The sequence below is a fragment of the Anser brachyrhynchus genome (genome assembly GCF_964034855.1).
Source record: "Anser brachyrhynchus genome assembly, chromosome: 1".
Taxonomy (NCBI): domain Eukaryota; kingdom Metazoa; phylum Chordata; class Aves; order Anseriformes; family Anatidae; genus Anser; species Anser brachyrhynchus.
Window position 1 is genome coordinate 9,651,913 of NC_137694.1, and position 23,079 is coordinate 9,674,991.

At 34.8% G+C, this 23,079-nt stretch overlaps 1 protein-coding gene across 3 annotated transcripts in view; it reads left to right on the forward strand.

Moving 5' to 3' along the window:
* The first annotated feature begins 2,806 nt into the window (after window positions 1–2,806).
* The window catches only part of SEMA3E (semaphorin 3E), a 151,856-nt gene continuing 131,583 nt past the window's right edge, over window positions 2,807–23,079 (forward strand). The window contains exon 1 of one of the 3 annotated variants that reach the window (XM_080577664.1): window positions 2,807–3,938. In XM_080577664.1, coding sequence (XP_080433790.1) covers window positions 3,812–3,938 — 127 coding nt within the window. In that variant the 5' untranslated portion in view covers window positions 2,807–3,811. The remainder of the gene's footprint in view (window positions 3,939–23,079) is intronic. The other 2 variants (XM_080577665.1, XM_080577666.1) reach the window with 2 other exon arrangements.

A 23,079-nucleotide genomic window follows, 5' to 3' on the forward strand; every position in this document is an offset into this window, starting at 1 on the left:
GAGATCTGTTGTGTTTGCCTTATTAACAGAAAATAGGCAGTAAACTCACCGTGTTTACTCTTCAGAGACCCAGCAGTGTACAACATGCAGGCTCTGCAGCCCTCGGGCATCTGTGTTTGTACTCATCTAAGACAGAATCCTAATATTTGAACATCTTAGTTGCCATCCTTCTACCTACTGTTTAAGGAACAAATCTTTCAAAAAACCCCTTGAGGGGAGACCATATGTCTGTTTAATTAAAAAGATACTGAGGCAAAGAGCTTGACTGCCTTGCCTGAGGCCACACTTTTCTGACTTGAAATTGTGTGTACCTATCCACTACTCATTTTGCATCAACAGTTTTTGTGTATGGGTGCAGGCTGGCGTTAGTCTTACAGTCCTTATACAGCAATTTTAGAAAAATGAAGCAAGTGTTCTCATCTGGTGAGAACATTCATTTTTCCTAGGAAACAGAACAGTTTCCTGTTTACACTAATATATGATTTTTTTTCCCTTTCTCTTCTTTCTTGTGGGGTCTTTTTCCAGTGCAGTCATCTTTCCCCATGGTCAGCAGCCATTCACTGCTTTTCCATGCCAGCATCTCTTGCTGCCAGCTAAAGCTTCAACATCCAGCAGCAGCTCCAGCTTTTGCTCCTGAACCCTTGCTCTGTTGCCCTTCCCTCCATGGGCAGAGGAAGGAACCTGAGGAACCCACACAGCCCACCCTGCTCGAGAATCAGAGATCTGACAAAAAAAAAAAAAAAAAAAAAAAAAGCTTTGTCTTTGGGCACAAATATGAAAATCAGTTTGTTTGGGTATTTCTGATGCTGCCGGAGCTCTAGCCCTGAGTCACATTGTGTTTGTAGGGAGCCAAGGAGTTATGTAATGGCTGGGGATGTGTGGGGTTTGAAATGCAAGTGAGTGCATGTAAGCTCTCATCAGCAGGGAATTGCCCTTATTTGTATGTACAGCGTGTTTGAGTAGACCTGCTGCACCCTTCCTCTTATCCAAGTACAAAATAAGGCCCACGATTTCCAGCAGCTCCATCCTCCCCTTTCCTCAAGTTCCCCAACTAGAAAATGAAACCAGAATTTAAAGCAAAAGCTAGGGAAATAATTTTGAACTCGATGCACTAACTTTGTCATATCACCTCAGGATATCTGAACTTTATATAATCAGGTTCCTTCAGCATCTACTGTATTAGCTGCATCCTGAGAATATGAATAAATAACACCCTAACACAGCTTGGATAGCAGTTCTAGAGAGATATGGGGCGTTACACTAATTTTCAGTTTACTCACTAAATATGGTTTCAGTTTTCATGCTTGAGCTTGCATTTGGATTTTTGTAGCCTGTTTGAAAATACATACATTAAATTAGAAAGGGTGTTAATTTTTCCATATCAGGATCCTTCAAATCAATCCTTCAAAGCAAAAATGTCATTTGAACATCTCCTCAGAATTGGAAGTGTTTAAATTTTGCAGAACTACATTTTAAAAGGAATGAGTCTTCTAGAATTCTTCTAATTCCATTTTTATTTGGGAAAAAAAAAAAAAAAAAGAATATTTCTACAACAGCTAACAGAATCACATCCAAAGATATATATACAATTTTCAGAGAGGTTTCCCTGACCTCAGCAGGCACCAGAGCATGCTCATTTACAGCAGCTTCTAATGGTCAAATGCAGCACATTGGTATGCCACAGCACTACAGAAAGGTGCTGATAATAACCCTATCAGATAGATGATAAACTTGCTTGTGCTGAGGTCAGTGTTTGGAGGCAGAGGCATTGTCTTCTCTACAGACAATGTCTGAAGCACGCATGCTGAGCTACTGCCAGACAGCTGGCTCTACAGCCAGCACATAAATATACAATTTAGCACAACCTGTGATGTGTGTGCAAGAAATAGAGCAAAGAGCTGTGTGATTTAGCTCAGCTCTTGCTCCTCTTGTTTAACTGTGGCACAGTTTCCAACTGATTTAAAGCTAGCCCAAGTATGTGTACATGACCTGCTGTTGGAGAACTAACAGGTAGACATGACCTCTTCCCCACTTCTGATTATACAGCCTCCAGGAGTCCTTGGGCACTCTCATTGATTTGCTTCTGTCTTTTCCCCAAAGTTACTTTTTTATTTTTTATTTTTATTTTTTTTCCCATCTTAGTAGTTCGTATCTTTCATTTTTCTTGAACAGATCTGTCTTCTCCCATCCATGTATCCTGCCATTACAATTATTAGATTTTCACTATTTTATTGTACTGGATCGTTTTCAGTTTGCTGGCATACAGAAATTTCTTATTAAATCTTTCTCTCCAGACCTCATTATCTTTTGTTGGCTATGGAATTTGTTTGAGTGCATTATTTTCAAATTCATATATTAGTTTTCTTTTTTCTCTCTCTGTGATTCTTTCTGTATAAAACAATGAGAAGTATAAATACCTAACATGACATTAATGCCCCCATTAAAGCAGTGCAATTGTTAATAATTAAAATACAGCTCACAAAATGCTAAATGATTCTATGCTAGAGAACATTGTAATCCTTCATTAACATATTCCAGAGATGAATCTATAATCTTTATTTACAAAAACTTAGTTTTTGCCACAGGTATATTTCTAATGATGTGACTTTTAACGATGTTTAATTACAAATGATGTGAAAAAGAGATTATGCTTTCTGGTATTTGCTAGTTTCAGTGTAAGAGGTAGCTACCTGATATTTGTAAATTTGATATTATCATGTTGTCACAGCTTTTTGTTTTTTATTTATATTTTTTTCCCAGCCCTGCCCAATCCTACAGACTTTCAGTCCCACAAGTAATTTTACTCACTTGTATAGATCACCTAGGATTCCTGACTCAGATGGTTAAAAATTAAGGTGGAGAAGCCACTGCACAAAACTACATTTGAAAAAAAAAATAATCTCAAAACACGCCTTTTTTAAAAAAAGCAAAAAGGATATACAACTTCTATCTTTTTGTTCTGATCTACTTACTAGCTTGCTGCTTAATGACTCTAAGTGATAATGGACTTAAATAGTTAATTCGAGGGTTAATCCTCCTCTAAAACTGAGCTGGGAACAAAAGCTGAAATGACTTTTCAGAAGGGAGGGACAGGAAGAATTCTGACCCTTCTACTGACGCTTTACAGCGTGAAACCATGAAGCAACTGAGGAATCAGTGCACGGCACGTGGATTAAAACGCTTCCTAGAAGCAGCTAGTTCTGTACATCGCTGCAACCCTCCCTGAACTTTCTCAGTAAATACAGCAGCCTGACAGCCTGGCTTCCCCGCTGGGTGGATCCTGCAACTCCAGGAGGGAATGGCACTTCTTGTTTTTAATTAGCAAAGGTGAAAGGTGAATTAAAACTGGCTGTTTGGCAAGTCAGAGCAAGGGGCTGAGTTCTGAAGAGCACCAAGGAGGAGGGTGCTTGCTTCTTTTTTTTTTTTCCTCTTCCCTTCCTTCTCTGAATGAATTGCCTTGCAGGAGGGACTGAAAATACAGCTTCTTCCTGAATCCACAGGCAGAGTTGCTAAAGAGAGCTCAAGACACAACACTGCAGAGTAACGCCTCGGAATGTCCTCGCACATTATAAACAATTATCCCAGGGAGGGAATATTTTTACATGACATTTGCACAGCTTGACAAACGGCTAGCTGAGGCTGTGTGCTTTTTTGATGAGCGTTGAATTTCCTGTAGAGATACCCCATAAACTGACCAAAGAGAGATATCTAACTGCACTGGGAAAGTAGAAGTGGAACTTGGAGCCTTAAAAAAAAAAAAAAAAAAAAAAAAAAAAACCAGCGGCGATAAAGTGAAGAGCGCAAGAATTCGATGTTGGGCAGGATGGCATCTGCCCAGGACATTTTAATACTGGCATTCTGTGGCTTGTTACTAGAGTTACCAACGGGATGTCATGCAACAGATACGAGGCAGCCAAGGTTACGTCTGTCACATAAAGGTAGGTCAGTGTGTCAGGTTTTTAAAGACTTTATGTTAATGGAAGTTCATTGACTTCACTGAAAGTATTGCACTAGGGTTCAACTGTGGTCATTTAACAGAGCAAAATATTTCTCTTCAGAAATCCTTGAAATTATGCTGTACTAAATTGTATCTGTAATAGAGTTTACTGAAATCAGAAAGATTTGAGGCACTTACAATGACTGATTTTAGGCTATTTAAGTATTTTTCTACCTGAAAATGTATTAGATTTGCTTGTCGTTCTGGCTTTTCCTCTGTGCTCTAAGAAGGATGTCTGGTTGCTAATAACATGGAGAAGATAACCTGAAATTATTGCTAAATAAATATACTCTTGTGCATCAAATAATCCTTAAGCAATTGAATGTCTGTTTCACTTTTAGAATTCTATTTATCTACAAATATAGCTAAGGCAAAAAGACTGAATTCCTGTGCAACCATATGATTCATTTTCTAAACTAGCAAGTGTCATCACACTATAATTAAAATGACTAACTGCCAATGTAAGTCTGCTTGCACTTTAACTGTTACCCAAAGTAAAATGTTATTTTACATATGTGTGTATAGTACTTATAAGCATCTTTTTTCTTTTTTTTTCTCCAGTTTACCTGAAGCCTAAAACCTTTTTCCTTAGTGCCTTCAAAGTATCCCCTTGTTCTGTCTGTATTGGATTGCATGTGATTTAAACTCTTCCTTATGATTCAGTTTTCATCCTGCATATATCTATAAATACCTGTGCATAACCATGCAATTTCAGTTCTCTATAACAGTATATACATTTGTAAATGATGTACTTAGAAATATATGACAGGCAGTTATTGCAGTGAAGGTGAAAAAATGCAAGTGCACAAGATAAATTGATTATTGGTGAATCAGTAATGTTTTTGATATTACCTTTTGGGAAAAGATGAAAAGAAAATGCCTTTTTTGCTGACGTTGCTGAGAAGGAGATCATGCTAATTTACTCAAGTACATTTCTGTGCTTATGAAAGCGTTAACTAAGCTACATCAGTGTGAAATATATTGGAATACCTATTTTAAGTATGGCTAAGATTTAAAATCTAACATCAGCTACAGCCTCACGTGTAGACAGCTTTAGTCGAAACAAGGTTTAATTGTGTTTTATATAGCAAGCTAAATTACCAATTATAAAGAAAGAAGCTGAATAGGATAATCAGTCTGAATGTCTTGCTAGAAAGCTTTAAGAAATGGGTTTCACTTTTATAGGGCAGTGAAACATATTTTAAAGAAATATAGACTCATCATGAAAAGCTCTCTTGTAAGTAAACAACTAATTGCTATCAATGAAATAAATGATATGATCTGTTTTAATATATAAATCACTTATTTTTTAACCAATGGTTTCAAAGTATAGTAGGAATGAGTGATAAATTATGATTATATAATCCTCTCACATCTTTTTTGTTGAAAATGTGTATTTGAATGTTGATTTATTAAGACTATTCATGTTGATTACTAAGACTATTGTTATTACTGATATTTGTTTACTTGTAAAGGGGCCGAGGAGATGAGAAAAGCAGAGTAAATGAGACAAATAGACCTACTGTTATGTTGGTCCAAGGCTCTGGCTTAGCTGCCAGTTTTGGCAAGCTCCCGACTATGGTTCTGCAACTATTAACTGCTTCTGTGCTAACTTGTAGGAGTAATTGTTTTTCCGCTGGTTGGAATCAGTGTACATTTCATTGCATACTACTTCCATTTTCTGCAGGGAGCCAGTAATTTGGACATAACACATCATAACTCTGATATTTTCAAGGAGATTTTAAAACATCCATTTCTCACTGAGGGCCAAACCTCCCCTATCTGATATCAGTTTGCCCAGATCCAATGACACAGAAATATCTGTCCCAAGCAAATTCTCTACCATGAATACAGACATCACCATCTTATATTTCAGCTTGTAGAGTAGCCTGCCACATTTTTCACACTTATGAAATGTGACTGATTTTACAAGCTGTGTTGCAGTGAGTGAGTGCTTGACTACATATCCAAAGCCAAAGGTTATACATGGCATCCCTGCCTGCACCCTGGAAACGGCTCTTGTAATTCTCCCAACCAAAAGAATGTAGCATCCAAGCATGAAGACTACGAGTAAATGTTGCTGTATTCACTAATCAAACAGGAACAGCAGGAGGGTCTCTCATCTTAATTGCACTTACTCCAGAGGGATGCTGCTTTGGGTACCAGCTAGTCATGGGCAGTTGCAAAGTGGTGGTTATGCATCTTCTTCACAAAACTGCTCTAGCCTGTCTATGAGCTGCCATTTTCACACAGACAAGGGAAGTCCATATGTGTAAATTTTCAGGGTGGAATATACATAAATTCAGTTATATTTTTCACTGCAAAGACCCTGAAACATGAAAGCAAACATGCCTGTTCATTGCCTCCCTTTGTAACTGTGGATGTTGACAGTTAATTGGGATTCCAGAAAGCTAAGCTAGTGCTGACTGATAAGTTAAAAGCTTCTGTGGTGAGTATGAAGAGGTTTATGAATATGAGATTTTTTTAAGGGGGGAGTTTTTGCAACTAGTCCACTTAAAAATCTTGTTACTTAAAAAAAAAAAAGCCAAGTCTTCCATAAATTAGAAATGCAAACATTTAGATTTTTTTATAAATTCAGAAATTTCCTTTCTATTTATTTATTAATTTATTTATTGCTTTAAAAAATGATGTTCAGTGAAAGTGCAATGAACTGACAGTGACTGAGAACTTTTTGCCCTCAATAAACCAATCTTCACCTGCAGTACACACATGCCTTCAAATCCACTGCAACTAGATCAGATCCTAACCCTTGTTCAGAGGGGTCACCTGATGGATAGGAATACCACAATCCCCTTGCTAATTAAGGGATATATTGTGCAACCCTTGTTTGACTCTATGGCCATTTACTCAGCTTCAGTGGGAGTTAATCAAAGTCCTGCATTCTTGAACTACTGTTCAGCCTGTCATGTTAATGTAAACTCTAATGGTGCTTTTTAGTATCATAGAGAATGCTCTTTATTCACATTAAACTCAAACCTGAGAATTTTGCCATTCTTTTACATGGGGGTTGAACAAATCCTATAACCACCTAATAGTCATTTTATGGTTTTAACTTCATTCTTAGAAAGTTGAACTATATACAAGTCCAGGACTTGGTGTTTTCCTCAAATCAGCAGCCTTTGTTCACTAGAAAATTTATACTGCAATTAATATCATTTGTGATATTAGCAGTATGGTCACACTGAAGACTGGTGTTTCATAACGACCAGTGAAGACCTTGCTTGGGGTAATAATGTACTCCATTAGCTTTATGTTGATTTGTACAGATAAAAATGTGTTATTGCTCACTCAATATTACAGAGAAATAAAGTTTCTACATTATGAAGTTGTAGGTTGACAACTACATTTAAAAATCATTAGCTCATTTTAAGTACAGTACAGGCTCTGCCTAATGAGGTGTTAATGGAGGCCAAGCTTCAGCCCCTATTTTTTATTGGCTGCTGGTTAAATTCTTTCCCAGTATCCCACAGTTTGAGTTCTCGCAATGGGATATATATAATTAAGGTGAAATCAGCACACACTGCATGTTAAAAAGAAACTATTTACATTACAGATTGAAATGGATTAGGTTTCCAAAGGGTAGGAGGGATATATTTATATAAGCCTAGTAGAACTACATTAGAAGCATGTAGGCCTGAAGAGCCTATGAAGGATGTAATTGTATAATTCAAGCCTTACACATGGTTTTCAGTGCATTTCTAAGTGGTTTTTTTTTTTCTTTTTTTTTTCTTTTTTTCTGGCTTGTGGATATGTTAAAGAGCAAAGGTAACATAATATGAAAGTGAGATGTTGAGATGTTGAGCCCCTGTGGCAGTCTGCACAATTTTGTTGCAGCGATGGGATCTGGTATAGTGGGTTCTGCACAGAGATTTGCAGATCTTGAGGGATCTGTTTTCTTTTTTACCCATTTACATTGCTCTTGAATAACTTGAGGCATTTTGATATTGCCTGATCTCAGGTTGTATAGCTATACTCCGGACACTATTCTTGCCTGGAAAAAGTATGGTAAAGTAGCATTTCCAGTCCAAAAATCTCCCTCTTGCTTGCTGTGAGCAGTGCTTGCTACATGCTGTAGTGGACCAAAGCTGCAGCAGGAAGAAGGTTCAGAATCAATTTAGAAAGAAAGAATCTGGATTTAAGCAATTTATTCTCCAAACATAAATATTTCAAACAATAGCAGCATATGATGGAGGAAGGGAGAGCTGAAATGTCGTGGAAGAAAACTGATGCTCTCGTGTTCATATACATATTTTAATACACAGAATGTGTAATGTAAGACAATACATAAGAATTTTTGTCTGTTAGGTCTGGCTAATCATCTTTGAGGAATGCTGAGGTCTGCTACAGTAGAAAAAATATTTCATTGCCATTTGCAGGAGAAAGACTTTCATCATGCCTACTTTAATTTTCTTGGTAATTGTAATTTATAATTAATTTTACTTAAAGTATATTAGGATATTTCTGCAAATTTTATTGACTATAATTTAGTTTCTCTAATCCAAAATTTACTCACAAAAACAAATTTGATTTCAGAGAATGGTTTTGCAGTTATTGTAGCAATGTCTTGCTAGTCATTATTCTAGTCATATAACTAGGTATCTTCATAATATCTTACTGTGTCAGATGTCTAGTTAGATGACAGCAAAAGTTATGGAGGGACTAATGACTACAGTCAATAATAAAAATGTAGTGAATTTTTAGACAGTCATTTGTGAATTCTGAAGTAGGTAAATATACTTAATGCACATATAGAATTTTCAATTAGTAATCACCTGGCCACATAAATCATGGCTAATTAATGACTAACCACATAATCCTAACTGAATCATGACTGATTCAATTTCATGCATGAAAATGTTTTCTATTTCAACAGCTTTCATTGCAATAGAAGTTTGGTTTTGAATGATTGTTAAAAATTAGTTCTCCTACCAAGAAAAGTTCAAATGCAAGGAAGATTCATACTAGATATAAATCACCCTGAAACTGTACCAAAATAAGGATTTGGTTTGTGATCTATGCTTGCATATAGTCTGGAGAAGTCTGTACAAAATAAAGTAGATAGAAGTTATATTATGTGCATGCACATATAGATGTATTTATAAAATATGTGTATATATATGTAACAGATAGATACCTTTTTGTTTGTTTCTTATAGTAAATTGAAGAAAAGTGTAATTCTGAGGGTTGAGGTACTAAAGGCCTGTAGTATGGCTCCAGATCTACAGAATGTGTTTGGGTATAAGGGCTGATATTACAAGTGTTTAGAAAAAAGCATGTGACAAACAGTCTCTTTTAACCCAAACTCTCAAGGCCACATAGAACTCAATGTCAGTACAGGAATGTCTTTGGGAAAGATATACAGATATCTCAGAGCCACTGGTGGGGTAGAGAAGAGAGCTTTAGTAGTCCTTCTCCCACTGGTCATACAACTGATTCTTTACCCAAGCTTTAGGTTTATTATTTATCCAATTCACAAGAGGTGACTGGCAGCTAGTTCGGGAGTGCTTCCAAGTAATCCTAGATGGACTTGTTCACCAAGACTGGAATTTTTTTTGGCAGAGAATTCATCCCAGTTCCTTTCATAACAGCAGTTTCTTGACAAAGTCTTCTGTAAGTATTACTGTAGCAGAACTCGAAAGTGATAAGCAGTACTGCTGTGGATGCAAGAAGCAGACTGTTTGCTGCGTAACATCAATCACTTTCCTGGTTTTATTTTAAAGGACTAAGTGCCATCTGAAGGTGCAAAACCAAAATATTCTGCGTACTGCTGCTTCCACACAGCTACCTCCCTGCTTTCAAAGTGATAACACCATCTGCTATTTTTAACTCTTCATCATATATTATACTCATCATTATTTGATAATAAATAAATAAATAAATAAAATAATAATTACATTTTACTTAAATGAACGCAGGATTAATGATGTTTGTATGATTTACAGTATGCTGTGCAAGGGTGAGAATTGAGCATCTGTTTCAGGTCTTTTGAGAAACTTTGGGTCAATAAATATTCTAAAACTGTGCAATGGGAATACTAAATATTATTAAAACTGCTGTCCTGGTCTTCTTCATGAAGCTAGGCAACTATGAGGAAGTTATAACATGCAGTCAGCATTAATTAGAAGGAAAAAAAAATCTCTTAAAGAAATTCATAGCCTACAGCAAGAAAGATAAAAATCTGTTTTACAGATAAAACCCACTTAACTTGAGCATACTATTTGAAATGCTTTCTGTTGGATAGTTAATGTTTGTTATTTAAATAATCCATTAAGGATTCATGACTGAACATGAAACAAAATGCTAAATGAAGAAAAGAGTTAAAAGATTGTATTATAAAAAAAAAAAATAATTCTGTAGTTTAGTTTTAATTCCAAACTCCTGTGAAGAAAGAATGTTAAAGTTTTGAAGAAACAATATTTGAGTAGTTTTTAAAATAAATTCCATCTTTACATTAGTGGAAACTGTGAACTCCAAGATTCAGGTTGAGAAACTGAGTTTACGCATAGATTAAAGCAAATAAAAACATTAATTCTCTCAGAGCATGGTTTCAAAAACAAATGTTACTAACCTATTGTTTCCTCTTTTCTGTCATCTCATACAAACTGACAAACTCATTTTTCCCTTCATCTTGTTTTTTCTGATCTTCCTCGAAGCTACAAAATCTGATTTTGGAAGAGGTAGTTCACTGTGTTAACCAATTCAGTGTAATGTTGATATAACTGTGTTTCTTTTAAGCATCTTCTGTTAGTTTTGATGAAACTATAAATCAATATGTTTTTGCCCAGGCTGCAAACCTTTGGCAGACTTTCAGAGTGGTCTAAAAACTTTTGTTTTCAAAACAGTATAAAGCAGGACTGTATCATTATGTATTCAGCTTCTAGTCTTACCTTGTGATGATTTCCATGCTTACAAAAATCAACTAAGTAAAAGTAGTTTTAGATTTTTGTCAACAACATTAGAAATACAAGGAATGGTTCATCTGTTTTTTCTCAGGGTTTGTCCATGATGTTTCTTGAAGCTAGACATTTTCAGAGGATTTGTAAACTGCAACACATTACAATCAGGCATCTGGATACACTGTTTAGCCATGCTCCTCTAGGTGAATATATCATCTTAGTAATGCATCTTTGTTTCTCTACTAGTCTGCTCTCATTCTTATTTCACCTGTAATTTGCAGGAGCTCTGGAATACAATGGTATGTCAAAGGTTCCATTTACAGTTTCTGTGCAAGTATGTACAGGAGGTCCATAACCACAAAGATGTCAACAGAGTGATGCCTGCCAAACATCCTGGCCTTGGCATGACACACAGACTGTGTGTGTAGCCAACAGCTGCAAAACGTGGATCACTCATATAATGAAAAAAAAAAATTGATGGAGTAAGTTGAATCTCATCTTTAAATTACTTTTTATTAGACTCAGGTAAAAGCAGATAATTGGTAGTTGTTTTTGTCATGTCTTGTTACACTGTCTCAGTATAGAATGTGGTATGCTTTATTACCTCTTCTGTCAATCAGTCTGCTCAACTCTTATTACAGTCAATGAGGTTCTTCCAGTTATAAGAAATGACCTAAGACTTGTCCTTGAATGAAATGTAAGTTTCAGATGGAAACTTCATTTGCTCAGTGCAAGTGCCACTCTCTATCTTATAAATTCACAGTTTAGTACAAAATCAATGAAATATACTAGGAAAGAGCAATACTCTCTGCCCTGCTGTCTTCCATGGAGAAACTCGGTGTCATAGCGAGTGTAACTCAAGTGCCTGTCACTGGTTGACTTCTAGCACTAATATCTCCAGTATCAAGGAAATGAATCAAAATTGGATTTTTCAATGCTTTTGTAGATTAAAAAGTCAGCACAAAGGAAACCCTGGAACAGTCTAATGGCAAAGACTAATTTGTCATAGACATGCAACGTTTAGTTTCTAAAACCGTATTACTCTTCTTAATTTAATTTGCTTGAAATGAGCTTTTGTATCAAACCTAGGCACAAAGGATATCCTTCCAGTCTGTGAAGGAAGGTTGTATGATAGAAATGAAAATTTAGTGCTTTGCATGGCCACTTAAAACGTAGTTGTAAGTATCCCTATAAATATTAACTATCCAAAATAAAGAAGAAATAAAAGGTCAGAAACTTCATTCTTGGGGAAAAATAAATAAATCCAATCAAACAAAGCCTGTTAACCAGAAATAAAATCACTTCTTGTATTCCTTGGGCCTGAGCAGAAGATGTTCATTATTTATAAGAATTTAAAGACAGGCAGTATATAGTCCACTTTAGACTGTGATTTGGCAGCGGCAGCTAAGAGTAAAATAATGTTTATGATCTTTGTGTAAACATGTTGTTAATATTTCTACTTCATCAGTCCTGAAGATTTTCAGGTTTTAGGAAACTCATTCTTTCTGTTCAGCATGCAAATTCTATCTTTTGTTTCTATTTCTTTAAAATCCTCCAAATATATTTACTTACAAATTTAAAAGATTCTTGACTGGATCCCTCCAGCATGATGATGGCCTTTTTTTGGTAAATTATTTGCAAAATATTTTTTTAAACCAAGCAACCTGTAGTTGGAAGGCAGACATTCAGTGAAAGAAGATGTCACTCCTCTTAATGTATCTATTCTGTGTTTATTTTTATCTAAAGGATTCCTGACTTCATACTGTGAAGCAATTGAAGCTTCTGTAGGAATTCAAACAATGGGCTTTTTACTGTTGCTAAGTTTGCCTTATAGGCTTTTCCTTACAACACTTTTGTTTAATAGGCCTAGTAAAATAGTGAATGCAGCTGTAAATATATCTTTTATTTGCTGATGTGTAATAAACATCACAGGGTCTTTTCTTATTCTGATCTTCCTGACACTGGTGAAAGAAAATTGTACAAAATGAATGAAAAGTGCTTTAAACTGATTGCAGAAAACAATAGTCCCCAAATACCTTAGGGTCAGTACCTTGTTTCTTTTTTTAACAGATAGTTTCTCCCAGCAGTGTTACTAAAACTTAATAATAGTAAAATAGCAGGTTGTTTGATGCAAGGGAATTATTCTAGATAGCACTATTCACTGGGGTCATCACTGAAGGTCATTTTTCATCCAGAAAGCTAAAGGTTAGCATGTGTTGGTTAATTCCATGAGCTCCTGCAACCCTTTATTTATGATCAGGCAAAGTGCTTTCCTGTGGATGTGTAGTAAAAGACAAGAGTAAAGGAAAATACAACCATTCCTTTATGTATTAAATATTTCATCTCAGTTGATTAAGAATGATATGATAATATCATTTGATATTGAGCTTGAAAATATGTGTTGTCTTGGAGCCCAGGAATATGTAAGCTGTCTTAGAGATCCTGTTAAATTATTGCTGCAAAAATGCTTTGTATTTATATGCCTGTGTTTACATTAAGTGAGTCATTATTTTCTCTTCTCTGCTTATCTTAGGCAAGGCCACATCCTTCTGCATATTTTCAGGTTGCACAAGCATCTGGGATAGTAGTTGTTTCTAAATACACTATTGAAGAGGTGTTAAAATATTCACAGGTTGAGCATTTCTTGTAGTTCAGGAACACGCTGTAAACAGTCCCATGTTGTGTATTGATGCCATAGTATTCCTTATTGAGTGACTGCATGTTTCTGTGGGGCAACATTCAAATAATATAATGTGTTACTTCATTTCTAAAATACTTGAATTCTTTCAGATAAAATGTTTAACATTTAGAAGTTAAAATAAACAGTCAAGAGTGGTTCTCCAACAACAGCTTTGAAAGCAGTACTTTGTGCCTAAATTCAACCACTAAATATAGGAAACTTTTACTACAGAAATAGAATAGAGAGCTTATTTCACTGTTACTAAAGACAATGGCAAACCTCCCACAATTTCTATGACTAAAGAGTTGACAGGGTATTTCCTTGTTCCTGAACTTATTTTCTGAAAGAAGTGATTCATTTTGTTGTTGCACTTGTCCTGGACATGTACTTATGACTTCCCTGAGTACAGAAGGAGAATAATAGTCAGCTTGAACCAGAGGCCTGACTTAACACTCAGATAAAAGCAGGTGAGATGGATTTGGGATGAATGTTTGATGATAGATATAGTATGTTACACTTCCAAGGATAAAACCCTTTAACTGAGTGACTTACTGCAGAGTTTACATGCAGTACAATTGTCTTGACAAAGTATAAATTAAGATATTATTACTAAGTACTCTGTCTTTAATCTAATAATGACCTGGAACAAGAAGACAAAGGTGTAGTCACTTGAGCAATGACTTGAGCAATTTAAGCAGCTACTGAAGCTGCTGGACACAGCTATCTCTGGACCATAGTACTGGCTCAAAGGTGTTCTGCATCTGTTTCAGTGCACAATATCCTGGGTTAGGTTAAGCAGATTTCAGAGCAGCTTAAGCTAAACTTGTGCACTTCATATCAAAATGAACCCCTCACAGCTGCTTGCCAGAGCTCAGCTACTTTCTAGCCAAGAAGCAGTAATAAACAGTGGTTATATAAAAGCTGCTTAAGTTATTTCTGTGACACACAAACTGCCCTTATAAACCATATTCTACAACTTTGATCCTATAAATACTTGATCATGTGTGTACATTTAATCGTACAAATGCCTCCATTGACTAAAAGTTAACTTGGTGTTTGTTTGCAAGATCAAAGTCTAAGTTCCAGATTCTCTGTGGCCATCCCTGTAGTGTGATTGATTGAAACCAATCATGTCAAAAGTTCTGTTTTGCCTGTACCCCAGGCATTACAAAGCAACATGAAACTTTGATGATTTTGGTTTATGTCTATAATTTCACTTTCTATTTTGCTGTTTGGTTAAAAAAAAAAAAAAAACACGCTTATGAAAAGGCTTAAGACTTACAATTTGCTGTGCTCTTTTGTTATACGGAAAGCGGTATTTTCAGAAAATGCATCTTTGTGGATTTTATAGAGCACCATAATAAGTGTGGGTACTTGTAATTTAGAATTGTGAATTAGATGTTACAAGTACTACATGTGATCTTTTTTTTTTTCTTTTTGACACAGAAAAACTCCTTACTATGTTAGAAAATGAATCAAATTATTTCATAACATCAGGTTAATGGATTTGTGTGTGTCTGTGTGAGTTTTCACATTTACTGCTTTAATCTGCACTAAAACTCTTGAGCTGTAAAATTAGCTCTCTGGGCTCTTAAGAAGAACCTTGTACACAATTTAAAAGTAAAACAACAGCAACAACAAAGGTCATAACATGGAGATTTGAAAATAATAATCACTGATGTTTATTTATTCTTGGGAAACAACTCCTGAAGTGTGCTGTGAACTCAATAGAAGCATAGAAACACTCAGTCTCAATATCATTGAAAGGTAAGAGAGGTCCTGCTATCTGATACTATTGGCTGGGAGTATTGCAGGACCCATGGGGAATAGCTGAGTGTTATCATGTCTTAGCATGTTTTATATTTTAATTGGCAATCTGTAACTTAACACAACATAGATTTTTATTCCACGAGGAGAATGTGCCTCAAAGTTTTCCTGAATTAGGCATACACCATGTGACTAGTATTCCTGGACTGATAGTCCTGCTACAACTCTGTTTGGAGTGGTTTGATTTCTATGTCCAACTGTTTGCAATGTGATAGTAAGTTTTTACAGCTGTGGATTTCTGTACAAACTCTGTCTCAGTGGTTTTGCTTTATAAGTGTTTGACCCTTCAGTCTGCAAGGTCTACTCTCGGCAGACATTGGCAGAGCTTAGCTATTACAACATTCACCTGAGTCCCATACTTATTGTTGTAACTGCATAACAGTAGCACAGGGTAATAACACATTTCTGTCAGCATTTTGGAGTTCTGCAGTTGCTTTCACACTGCTTTCTGCAGTTTGCTTTCAAATAATGCTTTCATTATTTTCACAATAATGTTGATACTATTAAGTCACTGCAGGATTGTTTACAGACATTCAAAAATGCATCTGAGAGCAATAAAGGGTGGAGGTGGATCCCGAGAGCTGGGCTTGCATAATTGGATTGGAAAGCTTTCGGACTGGCCTCAGTGTCGATTGACAAAGACTTGTTTTGGACTGAACAGTTCCTAACCTAAGCAGTTACTGATTTTCTCTGTTCTTTACCATACTGAAACAGTCTGCAATTTTCTTCCCTTTATCATTAGTTTTTCTAGTGTCTCCACCTAACAAATCACTTAATGCTTCCACAGTCATACTCATCTTTCCACATTCCTAATATTTTCTTACTGCAGCACATCTAGTGGTAGACCAGTTACTAAAGGTAGTAACAATCTCCCCCTCAAGTAACCTTCACCAGCATTCCTGGAACTCTTTATGTTCATTAACTACTATTTTGATTCCCTAGGTGGACAAAATGTAAGTAAATTGTTTCTGCTTGTGCTTATTGACCAAGTTTACATACCCTATTTGACCAATTACCTAATAATTGGAATAATTGGACAATAACTTAGTTCTCCCTTTTGGTTAAGGAGCTAATGGAATGTTTCCACTTCTTCTTGACTGCTGATTTTCATGAAACTTGGAGGAACTTGGAGGAACTTAACGTTTATAAACTGAACTTACTCCCCTCCATTTTCCCAAGAAATATGGAATTTCTCAGAGGGATCACAGGAGTCACAGGGAAAAAACTGACCACAGACTGTGTCACCAATGTGATCAAGAAAGCCTCTTTTTCTTAGGAAATTAGATTTTTATTTTTATTTATTCATCACAAGGGAATCAAACTATCTTTACTATTACAGAACATCATCCTCTCCATTAGTCCTTCTAAATTGTACTTCTGTGGCAAAGTCAAATGTCAATTCAGTATCAATGCAATTATCTTTTACCATAGTTCCTATGAAAATTTCAGTCTTCTGTACTGCAGGTAGCTATTCCTAGGTAGTCCAGCTGCTCAGCAAGCCCAATTTAGGCTGAAGATATTTTCTTATTACATGAATTACGTGAATTAAAGGCACTGACCCTTCTTTATTAAGGGTTAAATAGATTAAAAGCAATAAATATGTGGGGTTTGGTTCTTAATTTTTTGTCTTTTACCACTAATCAGGAACAGTACAATAAATCAATATTTGGAAGTGATTTTCCATTACATTCCCTACTTTCAGGTGGGTCCAAACCCCTCCCTCTGGAATTTGGGCATTATCTTATTCCCACATGAGTTTGTAGATACACGTTTCCTACATAGAGAGTATCAAAGCAAGAAGCTAAGGAATGAAGAAGACAGACTAGACCAATTTAATGTTGAAGAAAATCTAGAAGAAAAGAACACAAAAATTCTATATGGCTGTAGAAGATGGAAGAGTCCTTACTAGAAAAATAAATAAATAAATAAATAAAATAAATAATAAAAAAAAAAGACTGGGAATTTTATAGAAGAACAGATAACTAGCTTAGTGACATAATGTTCTGTCTAATCTAAATCTAATCCAAAACATCAGGATCAACTAGATTTTATGAAAAGATTTTGTAATATAAATGGTAAAAGAGAGCAAAACATGACCAAAGTCTTATCAGGCTAACATCCAGCAAGTGTGTAGACAAGCAAAATTAAAAGCAAAATCTATAGTATTTGAACATATTCTCATTAAGTAGTAATAACAAAAATATTTTTTGTTACTTTGTATTGTCTTAGATGGTGTCAACCTCAGCTCTGAATAATAAACTATTAATAGATTGTTATATGTTGTACTGACAAGCAGTAGTATTTATATGTAACCTCCAGAGTACTTAGTAAACCAGCCCTTTATTTAAAGCATTTTGAGATATTAAGTCAGATAAATTAACCTATACATTTTATTGGTTGTGTTTTAAATGCATCAAAAAATTCTAGTGTGTTGATGGACCCGTTTTTTCCTTGGTCTGCTGTAATGTTTTCTTCTGTTATGTTCATCTAGATATTGTTAATTAACTTCAATTTTGCAGGTAGCTTATTGAATGTTAAAGAAAACTTGTTGCCTTAAAATTCCTGAAAATATTAGTAATACTTTTAAGGAGAATATGATGTGTTGTCTTTCAGTACTGGTCTCCAAAAGAACACTTATTTTTGTGTTCAGTTAAGCATTTAATCTTAAAATTCCATACAAATCATTTGAGTAATGCTGAGACTTCCTTCATATACTAATAAACTGAACTTTAGTATTTTTCTTTGAAGTCATAGGTCCTGAAATTCAAATATTTTCAAGAATATTAGAATTATGATATAATGTTCAGAGCTGCAAAATATTCTTGGAATCATAAAACACAGAGGTGTTAAAAAATGGGTATTAAATCAAAATAGCCTTACACTTATTTCTTGAAATATCACAAATTTTTCTGGAAAGTCTGATCCCCTACTCTAAGAATGCCCAATTCTGGCAGTTTTTTTTTTTTTTTTAAATGAAAGTCATTAAGTAATAATAACCATTTTCAATAATAACATTATCAGTGTGTTTAAGTCCTACTTTTTCTCTAGGATATAGTCTTATAATTATTAGCTGAAACAAGTTTGTCTTAACCATGTATTGGCTTAAACTGTTGTGGTGGAGAACAAATGTAAGGAAATTATGTTCTGTTGCTCAATTACAAGGCAGCCCACGTTACACACATGCCCTTCTGGAGACTGTTTATCTAGTTTTCTGTTTGACTAATCATTCTTCAGATTTCATCATAGCTTTGCAAATCATGAACACAGAACTCAGGAACACACTCAGCATGTAACAGCTTAATGAGTCATGTGGTAGCTGGAGAACTGAGTGCACATTTCCAGCCTTCAGCAAATGTAAATTCATGATTCCAAGTTCATGGAATCATTGTAATTTGGGACCAAAGTCACATTATTTCGATTCTCAGGCAGAGTGGAGACAAGCTTCCAGTTATCACAAATCAGCTGATCCATGTTAACTTGTCATCTCATCATAACTTCATCATGAATTAAATAATCATCAGTTCACATCATAGCTGGTTCCCTTCTGTTGGCCTCAGTAGGCCGATTCTTTTTGTAAATGGTTTCTGCTTGAATCAAAAAAAACCCATCTAAGACTCCTGCAAATTTGCTTTGTGGTTTGTTTTTAATTCATTTCCTTGACTCTCCAAGGTCCATGAATATGTATGACTGGTATCATGTGTTTATGTAACTTCCAGCTAGTAATATAAGGATTTAATTTAACTTTTAAATTATTTTCATCCTTTATATTTTTTGTGTATGTTTTTATTTTGTTTTTGAATCTCTTCTGAAGTTTCATATCATAAGTTTAATTTTTCTCTCTCTGTCTCTCTCTTTAAATATATAAATATATATATTTCCTCTAATTCTAATGTGGTCATTATTTCTTAATTTTGCAATTATAACTACTTTTTCATTTTTTTGACTAGCATTTCCTTTGATATGCTCCAAAATAAGCCATTTTCAAGAAGGAATCATTTAAAATGCAAAATATAACTTCTTTAAACTTTTTCTTTATTATGCCATAATCAGTTTACAAAAGAGATGTTCAAGACATTTTCTAATATAATGGTATTCTTTTGTGTGGCCTCGTTGTTCCATCCAAGACCCCAGTCTTAATATTAATACATTCTGTTTAATATATCAGAATATATTAATATTAATATTCTCGTCAGTGGAAGTATTAAGTACCATATCTACTTCTCCACAAACATCAGTTTAAGAAACAAATGTACTTCATATGCTTTACAATGCATTTACTTTGTTTCAACAATCTTATTTATTATTTACAGACTTTAATTTGTAGATTATAGCTATGTTTCATTCTTTTGTTGCTTGAGTTTCTTGTTCAATTTTTGGGTGCTGCGAAAGAAAAGGAAGTTTTTACAATCAGATGATTATCTGTCCTGACTGATTTTCTTGAGTGAACCATCTTTATTGTCATATTCAAATATGAATTTGAGAATACAGAAACTAACTGCTAAATTTTAAGCTCAAGAGATAGAGATTTTACTTTCACTTGTTAGTCCAAGTTAGTGTGAAAGAAATCAATTATTTCATTGAGTTATTTTATGTTAACTTCATATGCTCTAATCTTCTGGAAACTGTCACCTTCCACTTAGGGTCTTTTTTAAAGAGATGAACAGATTTACAAAATTTAGTTTTTTGTTGTTGTTGTCTGTTTGTTTTTAATTGGAATATATCAGATGTTGTAAATGTAGTGACTGAATCCCAACATTGAATTGGTATGGCAGCAGCATCCCTAGTAGTTTGATGGACAAAAGACTGTAATATTAGAAGGCCTTATCATCCTTCACACTATTAAATCTTTTATTTTCCTGTAGAGAATACAGAAGATTGTTAAATTGTTCCTACATAGATCTTGATTGTTTTGGAAAATTATTTATGTAACTAAATAATAGAAATAGTGGAAATAAGAAATTATGTTTTTTCATCCTCCTACATCAAGCACTTGTAGGGTTAGTTTTAGTTGGGTGGGATAACCTGCATATCCTTTTCCAAACTTTCATTACTTTAATTGTTATGATTTGTCAGTGTCAATGAGAGCAAAGACATCAAATTGTCGGTCAACTGCAGAAGCAATCAATAATTGTATCTAGCGTGCATTTCATACGGCTAGTAGTTTTCATGCTATTAACCCAGTTAGATAAGGAGAATCTTCTACAAATTTGCTGACAAATTTTTCAGTTATTTAAAATTTTCAATCTGAGAAAAGAACATGTCTGTTGATAATGGAATTTTATTTCTTTTGGCTCACAAAGCTGCCAAATTATATCAGCAATCATCTGTGTTTTTTTTTTTCATTTGTTCTTTTAAACTTCCACTAAAACCTGAAAAAATCCCAAAGAATTCTGGTAGCAGTAAGTTGTGTGCTAACTCTGAGACATGTACAAACACCTACTGAATAATCAGTTAAAATTGTTAAACTTGTGATTTATGACAAATGTAACTCTCAATTTGCAATAAATTCCTGGGTAAAATTTATATGTCTAAATCAATCAACTGTAATTTTGATGTATTTTTAAGGTTATTATGAGTTTTACAGCAGATGAAAACTTTCTTCTGTTCTTGGAAAATCTAGAGTGAGAGTCACATGGTCAAACAGAACAATAGATCATTCATGACTACTGAATAAGTGGCATGTTTTTCTTTTCCCAAGCCAATCATTTCTTAATTGAATGCCTTTTTGTATCTGTCTCTGTGTTAAAAGCAGACATTCCTTTGGATAAAGATTTTACAATGATGAATGATGATATAAGAATATGTGGGATTTGTTCTGAGTTGTAAAAATCAGATCATAGTAAATGCAGTAAATATCTGATGAATATTGCATTGTATTATATGTAATTTCAAGATTAACCTGTCTTTCAGCTCATCGGCATGACCAGCTAGTTCTCAAAAACTTACATTATAGGGAAAGGGGGAGAGAAAAAACAAGACCTGCCTACATATATGTTGCATCCGTGGCTTTTTTTTTTTTTTTTTTTTTTTGTATCTATTAAGGTCATTTGAACAAGATTTGATATATATATTGCATGCTGAGGCTCAAGTTCAGTGTAACCTCTGAAAATGTGTTTGGGACGTCTTCTGACTTTTTAGTGCTTCAGTTGGCTGTGTCCCTTCCGATCATTTCCAGATTTGGGGGGAACTTGTATTTTTGGAAGCTTAATTGTCTTGTGTTTTCACTGTACCTTCACTGCAAAATCAGGACAGAACTAGCTCACATACCACTGCCCAAGCCAGCCTTTTCACTTTGAAGTTCTTCTAAACGTAGCCTAAAGTTTCATTTATGAATGAGAACTGACTAAAAGCTCAAATTAACAGTGCAGTGAAGATGTGTCATTCTTTCAAATATTACTTCTCTCTTTCTGTTCATAGTTAACTGAATCTCCTTGAAGTATTAGAAACACTTTGATGAATCTGAACTGTCTGGGAAGTAAAGCTAAGTTTAGGCTCTTGTGGTTACCAACCCTTTTCAGGGAGAGTATTCCCTTCTGATTCATAAAATCATATGGCTAAGTTTTTTCTGTGTTTTTGTGAATCTACACCCTGTTTCTGGTATTTTTTTTCTGTGTTTTTGTGAATCTACACCCTGTTTCTGGCTGTATTTGGTTCTGCAGTCTTCTACATATGAGCTTTCCATACAGTTATGTGAAGTTAGGACTATGATTGAATTTTCTTGAAAATAAATAGTTTGTGAACATCCTCTGGAGCAATTTCAGCGGGGGGGGGTGGGGGGGGGTGGGAAGCAAGAGAAAAAGAAAGGAAGAAAGTAGTCCTCTGCACCCTGTTAAAATCCAGTAAACTTGAGTTCAGGATGGTACAGATTAAGATGTGTTGGGACTGGGTAAGGCTGTGCAACTGTTGAACATTTCCTCAAGCATGGTTTCTTAAAATTATTTCCTCAGGCTTTGTGCCTATACACAATTCCATCACCCTCATGCTATGACCCAAATCATGATGGATATATTATTCATCTCTTGATATGAAATGCTACAGTGATCTCATTCTTTTTAGGGTCTTGGTCATCATGGCAGAAAGTAAAAGGACAGTGACTGAACAGTTTCATCCAAACTGAAAGATCAGTATCAGTCACACAGATAATTTTTACCTATGTTAGTTGTATTTTTAAACAGTGTCCCAAGTTGCAGAGTTAGAGATGCATATCTGTTGAAGAAATGGTGGTCTTTCTAAACTTTCTCATCTGTGATAAGTGGGTCATTCTCCACAGAAAAATAATCTAATTAAGATGTTGTCATTCTGCAGCATCACAATCCTACATTTGAGGTGGAAATGTAACACATGTAAGACCTGTGGAAAAAAATCTTGTCTGAAAGCTGTTTGCTTCTTCTAGGTGTTTCAACTGTTAGATACTAGAACCTTTCATTTTCCTTACCTACATTCCAGGAAAATCTTAACTATAACACTAAAACTGCAACTTAAAAAGTGGTTGACTTATTTTAAAACTACTCATTAGAAAGGATTCCTACAATAAAACCCTCCAAAATAATTACCTTTGTTGACATAAAAATCAAAACAAAGAACAGCCATTTTGTGGGATATTAAATATTTAGATAATTTAGCTATATATCTCTGCTATTTCCTTCATACTTAGTTCT